Source organism: Sparus aurata, chromosome 1, assembly GCF_900880675.1.
Source record: "Sparus aurata chromosome 1, fSpaAur1.1, whole genome shotgun sequence".
NCBI lineage: Eukaryota > Metazoa > Chordata > Actinopteri > Spariformes > Sparidae > Sparus > Sparus aurata.
The window spans coordinates 22,707,291-22,725,087 of NC_044187.1; the positions used below are offsets into that span (position 1 = coordinate 22,707,291).

Sequence of the window (17,797 nt, forward strand, 5' to 3'; positions counted from 1 at the left end):
TTGGGCAAATAGTTCATCCACGTCTGGTATGCACATTATTATGTGCTTGTATCTACCTGAGGGGAGAGAAACTGAGGCACTTGAGCACGTAGACTAGGCTGGGAGGAGCTGAGAGGTGGCACTGGTGGCTGAGGAGGCTGCTGCTGCTGCATGGCCCGGGTTTGTGCTGCTCCACTACTGCCAAACATTCCACTGGGTATCTATAAGCAGGAGAAGTAAAAGGCACAGTGAAACTTCTTAAAAACCTCCATGTTTGCTGACATTGGTGGATCCATTTGAGAGCATTTCCTCACTGAGGAGGTGCGCCACTGAATTTTGAAAGAAATATGTGGACTGTATTCTTGATCACTTCAGAGAACAGTTACAGAATACCGCAAGCAAACCAGCGAGGAGTTGAGCATTTAACTGTCAATTTGATCTGTTCGTTCTATACAAGAATGAGTCCACTTGAACTGGATGAGAAAGAAAACTTAAAGTGCACTCAAAAGCCGTGCATGGGTCGATGATATTCCCAGTCTACAAAGAAATGTCTAAAAACATTTTTCAAAGCGTTTACCCTCAAGGTCTAGCCTCACAGTAGACCTTGTGCAACAAACCACACACTGATCATGAACTAAAGGCAGCTAGTTGTTAGATCATAAAATTGTCATTATTTTGATTCAACACCCCAAAACAATTAGTCTTTACAAGTAAGCTTTATTCAGATTTCAGATTCCATGTTGTTGAAGAGGTCTTTCTATTCAAAGAATTTTAATAAAAGGCCTGCTTACAGTGCCTTTGTTTGGGCTTCAAGGACACACTGCAATTTTTCTGGGCCATGGCTGCCTCTTGAGGCGATATTTGATAGAACATAACTATCGGATTTCAATGGGCACTTCAGGCAAGGTCATACACACAATAAGTGAGCAATAGAAACGCTGGGATTTGGGAGAGCATGAAGGTAGAGTGGTTATCGGTTGTTGCCATCGCTAAATTATATCCACTCAACACATTTTACATAAAGCCATTACATTGTATGCATTTACAGTGTGACAAACACATGCTGTTGATCAAAAAACGTTTTGCATTGACTAAGGAATAGTACTGTGATATGTCAGTCCAGACTGTTGTTAATAAAGCAACTGTTTCGATGTAGTCAAGGCCTAAAATGCTTGTGTATGATTGTTACTAGTGCAAATACTTTCAATTTATTCACTTTTCATCAAAACAGAGAAAAATGTAATAACCACGCCACAAAAAAGGTAGTTTCTACAGCATGTCTGTTATTTGAATTGAGTAATACTGTAATCTTTTCCACATTCAAGTTTAGTGCAACTGTGTGTGTGCACGATGTGTTACCTGTTGTCTGTTGTTCAAGTTTTGCATGGCCAGCCCCGGGTTGCCTTGTCCCAGACCCTGCCCAGGAAGGCTACTGTTGGCCAGGGGGAGCTTCAAGCTGGGGGAAGGCAGAAACGGTGATGGTGGGGCGTCATCTGACATAACACCATCCTGGACAAGGGCAAAAGGGGTGGGGGATAAAAAGACAAGAAAAAGGCATAACAACTCACAACTGTGATTCTTTGAATGAGTGAGGATCAAATTACAATTTGTACAGACAAAATGCAAATGATCCTTGAATTTTTCTTTGAGGCATGAATCAAAATATTAATATAATATTTGGAAAAGTTCTGATGGCTGGTGAGTTTAATTACCTTGTCAAGAAAGGCGTTGCGGTCAGAGGGGTCTTTGGAGAGTGCAGAGGGCCGACACACCATGGGCTTGTTCATGCCATTGCTGTAATCAGTCATGCCCATGCCCCGCTTGTCCAGGTCCGTCTTCTTCTCCAACAGGGCGCCTGGGAGCAGAGAGGAAATTAATTATCAAATTTAGAGAAGGAAATATACTGCAAGATGTATATCAAATGTCCTTACTTTCGTGTATACATATCAATATGTCTTTATAGACTAAGCTATGCTGGTATTTGACAGTAACCAAAATCAACTATTCACTGACATTAAAAACTACACCTAGTAAGAAAGACTGGCTAGGCCGTATTCCCTGTTGAAAGGCAAGATGTTGGTGAACTTACTCATGGCCTGGTCAAGGTTCATGTTGTTGCTCTTCAGAGCCTCCTCAGCAGGGTCTCTCTGTAACACATGGATAGCATAAACCTGTCACTGACTACGGATTTACTGCCTTTTAAACAGTTTTCTCAATTTTAGATGACTCTATTTATCATTTGATGGTTTATCTCCACCAACTAGGGGATTTTGTGTTTAATCCAAATTTCAGAGTTTGTGGCCTAGTTGAGTAAAATAAGACTTGTTAGACACATCTGCCTAAAAGAGGGTGTCAGTGTGCAAACTAAAAATATATTGCAACACACCGGAAAGCCCATGTCAGTGAGCTGTTTGATGAGACGATTCATGATCCAAGCCTCATCTGGCTTGTTGACAATCTTCCCCTGAAAATACATGAGCAAAATATTAAGAAAAAATATTTTTTAAATGACAACAATTCTCATCAGCCAGTATGTGTAAGAGTCAGGTGTGTTTTCTGACCTTGCTCGGGCCCTTCTTGGGTCCATTGCCCCAAGAGTTGCAAGAGGAGCTGCTCTCCTGAGAGGTGGGGCTGTTCCACATATCCCCATCCTCTGTGTCCCATTGGCTAGTGGACATGCCCATCTCCTCTCCATTTCCCCAGCTATCTTGCATAGGTTTGGGGCCTGAGAAAGAGATCAAATATTATCAAAGACCTACGTGTGACATTGTTTTCTGTCTATAAAATTTCTTACGTGCACATTAGGGATAATTTTCAATCTGGCCACTTGGTGCCACTGTTGCCATTTGGCATGCTGTATTTCCCCCCTACACCTCCCTCTACCATTTCCAACATTTCATACAAACAGCAGAAATAACCAAGACCTACTGAGGTGTGGAATTGCATGGAATTGCTTTAATCCCAGCAACACTCCAATAGCACCAACAAAAACCTTTAGATTTGGCACAAATGGTACAGAGGTCTGAAGAAATTTTCTATTTGTCCTTTCAACTAAAAGCGACACTGAACCCATACTGGAAGTCAGTCTTTTACAGGACGTATGGTACCACTGGACACAGCTCAAATTTAAAATATCTTAATTTTTTTAAGTTGACAATACACAAACAGGCTGAAGTAGAAAAGCTAAAAGGGTGTTTTCATTTTCTAAATGCCACACAATCTGTAGCAGCACCTCTGAAACTAACCTGAAAAAATAATCTGCTCTGTGTCACAGTTTGCTATGGAGGTATAGCAGCCAGAAGGGGTGTGTAAGTTATCAATCAATTATACTAAACGTAGTCCTGCATCTTAGTACATGCTGTTTTCCAGAGGTTGACACTAAGCATCGCTGAAAATATTTACTCTTTGATGGGTGTTACCTGGCTTGCAGGGTGCAGAACCCGGGGGTCCACTGGCCCTGCCATAGGGTCCAGAGGGCTCATGGCCACCGTCTGCCCATCCTCCCACTCCCCCTTGTGGCTTGCCCCAGGCAGAGGTGCCATTGTCCACAGTTGATGTTGGAGCTGCTGGCTCTCCCCATGCAGGCTCCGACTTGGGTTGAACACTGGGAAGCTCTCCCCAACCTGGGAGAAAGAGGCACATTTCAAATAAAATGGTAAAGTTACACCCCAGTTAAACCATCAACCACTAGTAAGTTTTACTTTAAACTTGCAGTGATATATCATTCCCCTCAAATCCTTCCGTGAATACTTTACTACAGAAGGAAGCTCCTAAGTGGAAAAATGGCATGTCTGATCTGGCTTAAGTCAAGTCCTGAAATCTGCATTACACTTATGCCCAAGTCAGATCTTTCAACTTTCTTTGACCAAAAACTGCATTGGGATTATCTCAGCAACTGAGAAAAAACTGCACTACGTAAAACTTTTGAAATTTCATCTCTCTTTTCTGTCACACTGTCTAGTGAGGCCCTTATGATGAGCGGTAGTAACATGCTAATCAGAGTAAGCTTATCAGTGGAGATAATGCCATGCTGTCTATGTACAGAGGCCTTTACGGACAGCAGCAGGTCCATGGCCAGCTCAGTCTGCCCTGTCAGGTGAGGTGTGTGTGTTTGTTCAGAAGGAGGAGAAGGATGAAAGCAGCAGGTCAGCCAGCTTTTGCAGTGCACACTCTTCTACTCCATCTTTTCTCTCACTCCATCAAGTGTGTCTTAAGGCAGTCATAATGCCCTTTGGTAAGTGAAGTGCAAATGTTAAACAGCAGGGGGCAATGGTCTCATTCACAATCAAAAGGAGAGTATTATGGTGGGCATCAAAGCTGTGCCATATCTATATGCATGGCCTTTGTCGCCAACTTAAGCTTACTACAGAGTCTTAATTATGTACCATTAGGAGGCACTCATAGCCTCTGTGATGATCTCTTTAATAACAGCTGAACATTCTTTTAAGGAATAATCTCTCAATGGAATTACCTACATTGCCAACAATGCTTTTTCTAGGTTATTTAGTCACTATATATGTTGAGGAGTGGAAAAAAACTATTTCTGTATTCAGCTCATTATGAAAGCCGATTTTGGAGCTTAATACTATTCAATAAAACATACTACTGTCAAATAAACACTTGAATAATTCATTTTCTTTATACATACATACATACATAGAGCCATACTGCGTTACCTGGGTTGGCGAGGGGGGGTCTACCCGGTGGGGGTGCACCTGGATGTGATGCACCATTGCTGGGTGACCCATTGTTATTTCCATGGTGTTGCAGAAGAGTTGGGGGTTGGCCATGATGAGGATGATGGTGCATGTGGTGAGTGTGATGATGATTGTTGTTGCCAGGGCTGACAGAGTGATTGTTGTTGTTACTGTTGGGGATAATCACTCCACCATTCTTACTGGGAGGTGGGCCGCTGTTGCCTGGGTTATTATTGGGATTGTTGCGATCCCACATGTTGACAGTCTTGTTGTAGGTGACGGGATCGCCCCAGGTGGATGTTCCATCGTCAATCTCCATCTTCCTGCGGATGGAGGGAGGGGAGGGCTCTTCCCAGCCAGTGGGCTCCATGCCCTGGTCCTGTTTGCTACCACTGCCCCAGGTAGATGTGTTCTGCTTCACAGAACCTGGACCACCCCATGAACCCATGCTGCCACCTCCTCCACTGCCAGTGCTGCTGCTACTGCTTTCCTGGGGCTTTGAAGAGCCCCAGCCTCCCTGCACTGGGCCATTGGTCCGTGGGGTTTCCCCCCAGTTGCTATTACTCATAGTAGGCGCAGGCTTACTCCAGCCTCCTCCTCTATTTCCTCCTCTGGGGCTATCCTTCCATCCACTACTTCCTCCATTCCCTCCTTCTCCTTCCCACATGTTGCTGGAGGATCCATTGTTTTTTACCTCTGCCTCTCCCCAGTCCCCTGTATTGGTGTTGTTGGAGGCTCCATTACTGTTGCCCCAACCATGAGAGATTTTGGGGCCCTCTCCCCAGCCAGAAGGCTGACTTTTCATCGGGCCATCATCCCAGCTGGATTTCTTGTCCTCAGAACCCCAGGATGGAGTTCCTCCATTTCTAGGATCACTGGCAGGCATAGGGTCTCCCCAGCCACTGGTAGTGCTATTTCCATTTGGGGCTTTGCTGTGTGACTGTGGGGTGTCCCGCCATCCTGGTCCATGCTGCATTGGCTGAGGTGGAGGGGCTCCCCAGCCAGAGGAAGATGACCCTTCACTGTCATTTTTTCCTCCAGACCCAGGCCTCTGGCCAGGGCCAATGTTTGGGTTGATGGTTCCACCATTCGTGGATGAGGGTCCACCATTAGTGCTGGAGCCTCCTAAGGTGTCTGAGCGGCTGTTGCTCTTCTCATCATTGGAGTTGGCTTCTTCCATCTCCCATACAGTGTGCTGCCGGATGGGGGTCTGTCCCCAACCTGTGTTACTCAGCACCCTCGGGTCCAGGTCCTGCCGGGGTAGCACAGGGGTATAATCCATGCTGGAGGACCTGTCTCTTTGATTTGATCGACCTTCACTGCTGTCCCCACTACCCTCGCTTGCTGGAGCTGTTCCAGGCTGCTGGCCCCATGAGCTGAGGTTCTGCTCTTGGCCAGAACCAGAACTACCAGCATCTACAGAGTCCCAGCCTTTAGATGCATCTACAGCACCAGAGGATTTCCCCCATTCGCCCCAGCCACCACTTCCACTACTACCACCACCACCACTGCCTTGGCGGCCCCAGGCAGAAAGGCCTACAGAGGGAGTTGAGTCCCAGCCTGAGTCCTTGGGAGAGTCAGCTGCCTTGGTTTCTCCACTTCCCCATACAGAGCTGCCTGTTGTGTCCCCATTGAGCTGAGATGATTCAGTGGGTGACTGGCCTCCCCAGCCAGTTAACCCATGGATAGGGCTCATAGGCTCCTGAGCTTGCTGTTGCTTAGTGTGGTTTGGTCCATCAGTGTTAAGATTAGCAGGTTCCATATTGAAAGACATGCTTGTCTTGTTTGAAGGGTGCTGTTGATCATTTTCGTTAGCACTTATCATGCCACCCCAACCCCCCCCACCATTATCTGCACCTCCAAGGCTTCCATTTCCCATGTTTCCATTGCCATTGATACCTGGTGGGAGGGATGGGGAGTTTGACATCCCGTTGGGGCCAATACCACCACCTCCACCACCCTCATGGCCCAGAACAGGCCAGGCTGATGGGTTGGCATTGGGATTAAGGTTCAAGTTAAAATTGGGAGAGCCCCAGTTATTGGGTGCTACGACTCGGCCACCATTCATACCATCTTGTTTCCCATCTGAGCCCCAGCCTCTGTTACCTGCTAATGTGTTGGCTGACCCAGGTCCTGTCATCATGTTATTGTTAGCTTTGAGAGAGGGGTAGTGGGCCTGCTGGCCTGCGGCACCTGTGGCCATACTCAGAAAACTACTACTATTGGTGGTAGTGACAGCACTGATGTCTTGGTTAGAGCTAGCTAAGCCTAAGGGGCATTCTGGTGCAGCAGGGTGGCTGGACTCACTACTGCGACTGATGGAGGGCCAAGCTTCTGTGTCACTTCTGTCAATAATCACTTTGTCCCAGCTGTTGGCACTGGAGGGGCTGTCAATTGGCAAAGAGGCTCCCCAATGAGAGGTCTCATACTGGGCAACAGGGCCACTCTGGAGGGATATGTCTACAGAGAAAGGGGGAGAAAGAGAGGGAAGACAGGTTAAAACAACACGTAACAAAGGAATACAACATAGGATGTTAGTGTAGATAGCTCAGTCTGAGAGAAACAAAAGAGGATTTCATTGGCAGAAGATGCAGAAATGAAAGAAATGAAAAAGAAGTATGAGGAGTAGAGACAAAGAGTAAAAAAGTGAAAACAAAAGAGGAATGGACAAAGGGGGTTGGGAGGGGAAAGAAATAATACATTAGGTTATACGAAGGAACATCATGTAATACAGTCCACGTTAGCCCCCTGGACCAATTTTATCTCCTTGGTTGGTTAATGCTAGCTATCAGACTTGGCAGGATGAGATGGGCACACACTTGCACGTTTCACAATCCAACACATAATCAGGATGCACAGCCAAGCGTGCTACATGTCATATCAGCTATGGCATATCCATATATCCTTGCCCCGGCGCAGTCAGCCAAACAGAAACGGGAAGATGGAGCCCTTACTTTCTCTCCTTTAACCATCCTCTCTTTCTCCTCATTTTTCACTTAACTTGCTTTTCACCCCCCCCCCCCCCCCCCCCCCCCCCCCAACTCTAGACAAGGGTCTCGTTTTGAGCCTACCTTTCTTCTCACTCTCTAGTTGCCCTTATCTTCTGTACACCCCCCCTCCCCCTTTCTCTCTCTGTACATGTGTCTGCTCTCACTTTTTGCCCCCACCTCTTTCCTCACCCTTTAATTTCTCCCTCTCTCCCCTCTGCTCTCCTCTAACACCCTGTGGTGAGAGGGCCATCCGTCTCCATCGTGGCTTCGCTGGCTGGGGCTGTGAAGGGAAGCCCAAGTGGAACGCCGCTCATTTATTGGAATGAAACTAGGATGGCTCCTCATCCATCACTCCCTACGCTCCACCAGGCCTACTCCTCCTCCAAGTGCATTGCACTAAGAAACCACAAAACACTCCCTCCAAGTGTATGTGAATATGCATATGTCTGTTGCCTTCTCATTACCTGCATGTACTTAATATAACAAGTGTAGGGTTATTCTATTCTGCCCATTCTTATCACAATCTGAGAACTCAGGACTGTATGTAAATCTTGTCCTACTACTTACAGACCTTTATGCATGATCTACAAATTCAGTAACACACTACCAAAAACAGAGCATTTCCAATGATTCTTTAATCAACATGGTACCGCACAGAAGCAATTTCATTAGGCGCAAAAGCATCCCATCAGAAGGGGAACTAAAAATAGACTGATTTGATGCTGTAAAGGGGCAATCAATCAGCGGGAGGCAGCTAATCAATGATCTTATTAATGACAGTGGGTGAGAGCAGGGAGGTTATCGATCTAGCATGCAAACATCCTAACCACAAGGCCAGCCTCATGTAATGGGATAAAAATCAATGAGAACTGCTTCGAACTTTCACCATCACACAGGCCAACCAAGCATATGAGGATAGAAATGAATGTAGTAACTCTTTGGAGGAGAAAGGTATGTGTATTATCACACACTCAAAATGTGTACATGAAAAGTAGATATTAATTCCAACATGCAGCATCTGTGGTTGTACAAGTTGTAAAACAGCAAATATTTTACTCCCCATAAAGCATAATATATTCTTATGCAAACAACATGTTCCGTATGAAAATATACAAGGCCAATATGTTTTTAAATTGCTACAACATAATAAATATGAATAAAGTGCACTGTCAGACCACAGACACCCCTATTCAACAAGCATCAGAAGCTTCATAGTCAATTTCTGGCTAACCTCCTGTGTAAATGCAGTAAGCTTCACTAACCTTCACTTAAAAGACCCAGGCTGTGTTTGTAAATATTTGCCTTGTTTGGTAATTAAGCTGCCTTACCTTCCATTACTCTGCCATTAGTTTCCATCAAATTGTTACAGTGATTTCCATAATAGCTATAAGTTATCCATCATGAGATAAAGACCCAGTGGTCAAAACAATCCACTTGAATGTGGGAAAGGATCATTTGTTTGAGGTGTGTGGACACACACACACACAAATACTGGCATATGTGTGGCTTTAAGATACTGCGAAACACACTACAGAGTGGCTGTGAATGCAATTTTCACCCAAACACACTTATCTCCGCTCCCCAGGCAGCCTTATCACACAGGGTCGTCAGACTGATGGCGCACAAACGCATGCATGCATGCATGCATGCACGCACACACACTCATAAAACTAGTCAGTTTGCAATCAGTGGAACACTGGAAAACTACTAAAACATCACAGCAAAAGTAATCCTTCACAATTGCTTTTACAATGCCATTTTGGGGGAAAGTTAGAAGTTGTTAAAACTTAAAAACAAGCCAGAAGGAATTATTTAGGAAAATATTCAAGGGACTGGGAATTTAACTCCAGTTGGTTTGTGAGTCATTGCATGTTGGAGAATGAGAGAAGTTGATCATATTTTTTCCATGGGAAAGTTGTGAATTTTTACTGAATGCTGGTGATGTCACCATAACTTAACTACTGTATTCACTGAACAAATGGATCCAAGAGGTCTAAATGGTTTACTTCCTATTTAGTATTTGGTCACTGAGGGACAGTCTTGTTGTGAAAGGACAATATCCTGTCTCTACATTCATATCATTGATAAATCCATCTAAACCTACAGTAGGTATTTAGGTATCAAATATCACTATTTGCAACACTGAAGGAGGTTTGTGTTCCAACACAATTGTGTGTATAGAGTGACTGTTTCACAAAAGGCTGGTTTGGCACCATTTCAGAGCTATTGATTTGGCACGTCTGCTTGCCATCCAGTCAAATTGTAAAGAAAAGAATGAAACAAAAACCCATATAGTTGGTCTTTTTCGGTTACCGCTGCAAGCTCTCAGTGGCTTGTAGGTGTTTTGTTTTCAAAACGCAGAGAAGGAAACATGACAGCATCATTAGAAGCCATTGATGTTATTCTCTTTCTGCGGTGTCCCAGGTCTGTCACTTCTAGCTTTCCGAGCACAGAGGAGGGGCCATTTTATCAGATTTGAAACATAGCCAAGAAGCTCAGAGGCTGCAGCCTCAGGAAATTTTTGTTCGGTCGACCCCTCACCCACCCAGTGTATCTCTCACTCGATGTCTCATTTGCATATTTAGTTTCCTGAAGAGCGGAAAAATAGGTTACATGATAAGTTTATCAAAGTCTGGACTGAAGCCATCTTTTTATCACTCCTGTCACACACAGTATATACAAACCACATTTTCAGAAGACAAACACAAAAAACCCCTACATAAAACACAAAGAGAAAAGGAGAGTGTTGCATGTGGAGGAAAAAAGGGGTCAGTCAGGGAGAGAGCAAGAGTTGAAAAATACCTGAGGAGAGGTGCACCAGTGGCACTCTCAAGAATGCTTACATGGATCCATGCAAGGATGGGAAACAGCAGACATCTTAGTATGTCTACAGCAGTTACTCTTAGGCCTACAAAATCTTCACAACACTGCTGCTACTGGGTGACAGAGTTGTATCTTGGACCTATAGCATGTGCAGTATGTGCATGCCTGTGTGCAACGGAAATAGAAAATGCAATAAAAATGGAATGAGATCCACATAACAAGGATTTACCACCGCACTATTATATTGGATTGCAATATACTGTATGGGCGCTAATGCTATTGTGTCTCCCGCTGTAAATATGTACATGTGTGGACTAATGCAAAACAGGCTCTTTTTCCTTTCACCTCAACATGCCTTGATTGTTCCCTTTTCAAATCCCTACCCAGACATTCCAACAGAAAGGTCTTGCTGATTCTTGGCAAAGCAGTGATTTGGGTGGATGCGGGGGGAGGAAGCTGAACGTGAAAAACAAAGAAAAGGGGACAGTTATTTCCATCCGACATTTGCAATCATGTGTCAGTAATGTGGCGCTTTCATTCTGGCTGCAATTAGGAGGGCCGGCTCTGATTACCCTTTGTGAATAAAAAGGGTCAAAAATAAAAAACTATAAAAGGCCCTCTGTGGTTCCTCGTGCTTCCAACAGGGAGCATGGCTGCCTTTTTGTGCACATGTATGTGAAAAACCCTGCATGCCACATACGGGTTTGCTCGCTTAATAGAACCTGAACTTCAGCTAAATAGTAAAATTTCCTAATGACGAGTACACCAGCAGTGCTTAAAAGAAAGTGGCATTAAACAACTGCAACAACACATTGTAACTGTGATGCCAGCTTGCCAGAGTTGAAGCAGAAATAAGCAAGAGATAAGCTACGGATAATGAGATGAGCTCCCATCATAGAAATGGGCAGGTAGCCAAGAAATAAGTGCCTCCCCTCCCTTTTGAATGAAAGGAAAGGCACGGTGACAGAGAAAGAGAGGGAGAGGTAGGACGAGATGGAGGAAAGTCTGGGGGGATGGGGTTGGCATTCGCAATGTTGAGGGAAAAGACGGCGAGAGAGAAAGTATGAACAGACGTGGAGAGATGGTTTTGGCAATAAATGGATTCTTTCGTTGTACTGTGAGCATGGTTTTCTCAGAGCCTCTGTTTGGTGACATAACACCAGACCAGAGCATGAGGGGACGTTTTGTAGTCTTTTGTCCACCCAAATAGACCCTCTCCTTCTCCCTTTGAGGGGTGCTTTACGCCCACTTGGATCAAAGACGGCGCAATACTTGTTTTTTCCCGGAAGTGGGGAGAAAAAGAAAGACTGAGGGAACGGTCACTGGAGGGTTTAAAAAGCTCATCATTCATGTCTGTTTACCTCTGCTGCGTGAGGAGAGAAAATAGGGGAGCGAGACCATGGTGACTTCTCTGGTTTCCCTGACAGAGGCTGGATTAATGAAGCCACTAGGGGGTTCTCTCACTTGTGTGCATATGTGTGTGCGGCCTGAGCAAATGGGGCAATCTATATATACCTCCCTGGCATCATTAGAGACAAGTAGTCTTGTGATTATTTGATGATTTTAAAAAATACAAATTACCATGATCTAAGTAGTAGTTATTATTTTTACAACTGAAATGGTACCATGTTTGAAGACATGCATGTGCATGAGATGGTCCTTGAAGAACATAAGGACATTTTTTAGTGTTTAAAAAAACAAGAGAACCTCATATTTTAAACATTAAAGTTAAGGCCTTTGAGGAATTTTTTTGATTAGAAGCAAGTGTTTAACTTAAATAAGATATGCTCAAACACCAAAATGCATTACCTGCAAATCAAATGGGCTCAGATGAAAAGGCCAAGTGTTTTAACAGCACCCAGCAGAGTGCCTTCTGGCTATATGCTCTGTCTGGGTGACCAGCAAACAGCTGTTGGGCTGCAGTTCCCACAGTCTAAAAGAGACCCCCCACTCCAGCACCTGCTACTGGGGAGCCTGTCTGGACGGCTGCTGGCTGCTCTGGACTACTTAATGGTCCCCAGTCAGCTGGAGAGACGGGGATGGTGGGTGGGAGGGTGGGAGGAAAAGAAAGGGGACAGGGGGTCTCTGTCTGGTGTTTGGGACAATTAAATGGGGTTCAGAGAGTGGAGGTTATGTGGGAGTGGTGTGAATTTGGAGGGGGAGGTTGCCTTTGTGGATGGGGTGGCGTGTGTGATAGCCTGCTGGAATGTTATAAATCAAAACAAAAAATAAAAAACTTTATAAGACATACATTTAATCACCTTAGGACATCTAGCCAATAATATTGCAGTACTGATGCCTTATATACGTGTGTGTGTGGTTGTGTATGCATACATTCCCCTTTAAACTGTGAGCCAGCTGGCCTGCAAGGCGGACACAGATCTGAGAGGACACAACTAGGTCAGACTAGTGTGTTCTTACTGCTGCACAGCCACTACATCTATGCGCTGCATGTGTTGCTGTTTGCATGTGCACAAGTGAATTAAAGAAAGTGTTTGAGTATCTGAGTGAAGGAACTGTGACAACATCACAGCCCTTTGGGCCACACTAACCTCAGCAAAGAGGTCAGAAATGTGTCCTTAGAACAGAGTTGATCCCTTCGCTTACAGTCACACTGGGGAAGAAAACTTCTGCACTTGTGGGCAGTGTCCATCACATTATAGGGTTTGGAGCGCAAGGGGCGTAAGTGACATTTTCAGAAATTTACAGGAGAGCTTAAACAAACGTTTCATTGATTGTAATGATTTGATTAAAAACAACATTTATATGAATTCTTTAGTGCACTAAAGGCATAAATGCACTTGACCTGCACTTACGCCTTTTGTGCACCAAGCTCAGTGCACTTACGTCTATTTCGCTCCAAACTCAGTTGAAGTTTTTCACTTATGCCTTTTTGTTTTCAGCCTTTATTTTAAAAAGTAACTATTATTGGGACCATATTTTTTTACCATTTGATAGAGCTCATCAAGACCTTTAAAATGATGTATAAAACTTATTTTTCGCCCAAGATGTCACTTACGCCCCTTGTGCTCCAAACCCTCAAGATGGTGCTGTGTTTTTTGATTAGTTGTACAGATTTAGAAAAAGCCTTCAAGCATTCTCTAACCTAAGATAATGATGCACATAGCTCTTCGATGGACGAGTAACTTATTTCCATGTACTTTGTTTACATGGTTGAGCAAGTTCAAAACACAGACTTGCAAATGAGTAGACTGACAAAAATAGAAGTAATGCATAAACCAGCATATACCATCAGGACCTGGTGTGGTTATATTATGCTTATGTGTGGGCAAATTTGAAAACAAGTCATTTGATAAAGCTCTTCTACTCCAAAAGTGGTATTTTAAGTACATAAAGCAGAGGCTTGGGCTTATTCATAAGTGCAGGTTAATAAGTTTAACTGCAATGTCCACTCATGAAACTATGAATGCCAGAATCACTATGACAACAGGACCACCAGCTTGAGGCTATTTGCTGAGCAGACAGGATAGAACAGGTTGTGAGGAGGAAGCCCTCAGAACAAGAACGAGAGGATGAGGGTAGAAACCTAGCCGGTGGCTACTCAGCTGGCTGTGTTGTAATGAGAGGCCCCTGGGAAGACCAGGGCCAAACAGGACAACAACTGCTGGATTAGGACGATAATAAGGACATTACAGGTTCATACACTCAGAGCTTAACTGGTCTGTAGCCAAAAGGAGAAATATATTCTTTTAAATCTAAAAGGCTTAGAGGTATTGCTTCTCTTGAGTGAGCTAAGCCTGCCGCCCGATTTAGATCCTGGCAGACAGCTGAGGAAACCCTGCACTAAACAGCTGAGCACAAATAGGAAGTATCATAACAGAAGTTGGAAGTTTCAGCTTCTGAACTAATAATCAATAAAATAAAATAACATTCTAGGATAAAGCAAATTGGTCTCAATTCTTGATATTTAAATATGGCTCGTGAAATGCTAAAAGAGAACCAGAAACAGAATAATTAACAAGATTTTTCATTAAATTTTAACTGCGCAGAAACAAATTTTAAAAAGCCCCATAAAACTGTGAAAGTATATGCACTAGTAAATGAGGCACAACTTGCAAAAATCACCAACAGGCTACACTTGCTTTAAACTTGTGCTTGATACTGTGATTTGGCGACTAGACAGAGCATACAAGGACCAGTTGCGTCTGTGATGCAGAGGGCTGTACTTTGCTGACTGGCTAGCTGTACGCCACAGCTGCTGCAAATTTGTTTACCAAGTGCTCCACGTTCTCCAAGCAAATGTTGAGTCAGTAATGAAAAGGCGGCACAGAGCAGCAAAGGAGCATTGATGAAAAGGAACGAAAAGGGGGGAAAAATGAGCGTGAGAGAGGAGAAACTCAACAAAGATGGGAGCCCATGCTCCTGTTCAAAACCCTGAACATAAAAATATTGTGCAGTGTGCTACAGAGGTATCCTCGCTTCTTTGCCTCCAAAGTAAATTGTTATAGGATTTCAGCTGAAGTGAGGACACGGTTATGACTGATTTACAGACAGGTAAAAACAGAGACACCTTTTGAGGAATGCAGGGCTGTGTCGAGGAGAACACATAAACAGAATTACTGTGCGAGTCCATTGAGTGAAATAAATGCAGCTGTAATAATGATATAAATAACTCATGGCCATCCTTTATGAACACATTACTTGCATACAAATATGCACAAGCCGCGCAATGAGCACCTAAAGGCAAGTTCAGTATTAGTGATCTTAGGGGCCACCGGTGAGTTCATTAAAAAGCTACCGCTGGCTACAGAGGACTGACAGTGTGTGTGTTTGTGTGTGTGGTCCTGCTAGTCCAGAAAAAGAACACGAAGAGGCTTAAAAACAACTGAATTATGTTCTTCCAACTTAGACTAAAACATCTAAACAAGATTTTCAGTGGCTTTGAAAGAATTTAGCGTCGTTATTGGCAGTGGTATAATCACAAGGATGCAGACTCACAGACTGCAAAAAACACAGACCTACTTTGGAAACAGCGATCAGAATTCTTTCAGAAGATCAAAGGAAGTAAAAAGGGAAAAGCAGGGGCACAAATTTTGATTTGGTTTTAATTTGGTCAGCCAACCATACAATTTAAGGGCTGTACCTCATCATTATTTAAAAGTGATGGGAAGCGAAGGTGAGCTGTTATACTACAATTATTATCACCATGTTTTATCAAGCCTAAAATGCAGAAAATCTGCCACTGCTGCTTTTCATGCCACTGCGTCTGTGCCAAGGCAAACTGATACAAACTCTGTTACGAAGCTAAATGCTGGAATCCTATGCAACGCTATTTTTAAATGTCAACATGTTACATTTGTCTCACAAAATGAGGGAAAATTAAAGTGAGGCAGAAGCAGAAAATAACCTTTAAAGGACGATTTACAAAGTGGAATGTCACGCGACATGCAGCCAAAATACAGCCAAAGAAAAAGAAAATCGAATGGAATGAAGTCATGTGATGAGAAAGATTGGCGCCCTGCCACCACCCAAGCGTCAAAATAAAAACAAAACAAAATACCTATTTGAGGCCATATTTTGTTTACAGTGTAGACACAAACCTGGGAGGCGTTTGCCTGCAGAGGACGTGGCAGAGTTTGGGGTAGTGCTGCTGGTAGTCGTAGAAGCAGTAGAGTAAGATGATGAGGGCGAAGAGGAGGAGGAAGAGGAAGAGGAAGAGGAGAGGGTGAGAGCGCAGAGCGCTCCTGCAGGCAGTGGCTGGCCTCTCTTCAGTAGCTGCTTGTGCTCCTGCTGGCGGAAGCGTGGGGGCACCTCTCTGGGCGGGTAGCGAGGAGTACTGGCAGACAACTGGCACTGCTGCTGAGAGGGAGTCTGAGTCGAGACTTGGCTACTGGAGGAGGCGCGCTTGCCATTGCCAGAAGAAGAGGAGGAGGAGGAGAGGGGCAGCGTAGGGCTGGCGGGGTGGAAGTGGTAGGGTGGTGGGCCGAGACTGGGCTTAGTGGGAGCAGGTTCTGGCACTGGATGGATACAATACACAGGCACGCATACAAACACACACACACACACACACACACACAGAAAGACACATGCAGGTAGTAAGGTATTAATGTCTGTGTTAACTCGCTATTAGACCTTCATATAAAACAAAGTAGATTTAGGCGAGTAGTGCTTGAGGTGGTAGAAAAATAACAGAACAGAGGTTTTTTTTTTATATATTGTAAAGTCATTCTCTCAACATTGCAGTTTTCCTGAGTGTTAGTCTAAATTAATCAATTCTCTGGTTTCCTGGTATAGCACAGACCTACTATACTTAATTACTACACTTTTTTCGCCCATTGTTGAATTGTTGTACGACAAATTAATTAAGTAGTCCAAAGAAGTTCCGTAGTCACTATATTTTCTTATTTCCAAGAATTCTATCAGTTAGATGTGTAGGTAGAGCTTGCGCCGGACCACAAACTCCACAGTCTGGAACTATTCAAGTCTCAACACAGAAAAACAACACAGCAACAGGTAATGTGTATAAAACCTATGGTACCATTCTACCAAATGGTTAGCAGATATCCATATCTAGGAACCGGAATCAGATGAGAACTGAAAAATATGGATTGGTAAATATAAAGCGTACTCAGCATGTGCTAATTGTTAAATATATTTGTCTGCAGTGTATGTTGGTGTGGACTATCCCTTTAAATTAACTGCCTCATGCAGCCTTTTGTTGAACATATGTTACTGGCCTAGACGCACTCAATGAAAAGGTCATATTTTTTCTGCTGACTGAACACAGACGCACACACAAACACACACAAGCCGAGACACATCCTTTCCTCTATTACACTCTCCTCTTGCTCTCCCCCTCCACACACACAAACACACCTTTCCCTGCTGCTTCGGCCTCGGCCTGACCCTTTCCCTGTGGCTGCAGTGACCAGCCAGTCGTCTAATTGAGCGTTAGCTTGAAAGGTGTTATTATTAGCGGGAGCTGGATAGCTAGCAACCAAACAGATTGGCCTGGCTAAAGTTTCCTCTCCAGAGTGCTGTGAGACTGAAGAAAAAACCTGCCTGACCTATACGTACTGAATAATTCTAATTAAGGAAGCTGAAGAGGATGATTGGTGTGAGTCTGTGGGTGAATGCACGTATGCACGAGTGTGAGTTCAGGTGGAGAGGGAAACCAAACTAGATGTGGTATAGCAGACCTTCAGCTGAGAGTTCCCTGCTGCACATAAATAGCTGCTTTTATAATGGCTTCCAACAGCCAATGACCTACAAGCTCCTGTAAATTACAGTCTCTTGGTCCATTCATGAATGGAGCTGATTATGTCTGCTATAGTCCCTGGATAGATA

The 17,797-nt window shown here is 44.1% G+C and overlaps 1 protein-coding gene across 7 annotated transcripts in view; it reads right to left on the bottom strand.

Moving 5' to 3' along the window:
• Positions 1 to 17,797, bottom strand: part of tnrc6c2 (trinucleotide repeat containing adaptor 6C2) — a 138,767-nt gene that overhangs the window by 15,052 nt on the left and 105,918 nt on the right. For 5 of the 7 annotated variants that reach the window (XM_030435777.1, XM_030435800.1, XM_030435781.1 and 2 more), the window contains exons 4-12: positions 16,051 to 16,467; positions 4,656 to 7,136; positions 3,399 to 3,602; positions 2,541 to 2,704; positions 2,366 to 2,443; positions 2,069 to 2,126; positions 1,692 to 1,834; positions 1,339 to 1,488; positions 57 to 200 (exon numbers count right to left, since the gene is read on the bottom strand). In XM_030435777.1, the coding sequence (XP_030291637.1) occupies positions 57 to 200; positions 1,339 to 1,488; positions 1,692 to 1,834; positions 2,069 to 2,126; positions 2,366 to 2,443; positions 2,541 to 2,704; positions 3,399 to 3,602; positions 4,656 to 7,136; positions 16,051 to 16,467 (3,839 nt within the window). Of the gene's footprint in view, positions 1 to 56; positions 201 to 1,338; positions 1,489 to 1,691; positions 1,835 to 2,068; positions 2,127 to 2,365; positions 2,444 to 2,540; positions 2,705 to 3,398; positions 3,603 to 4,655; positions 7,137 to 8,994; positions 9,176 to 16,050; positions 16,468 to 17,797 lie in introns of those variants that run through there. The other 2 variants (XM_030435817.1, XM_030435808.1) reach the window with 2 other exon arrangements.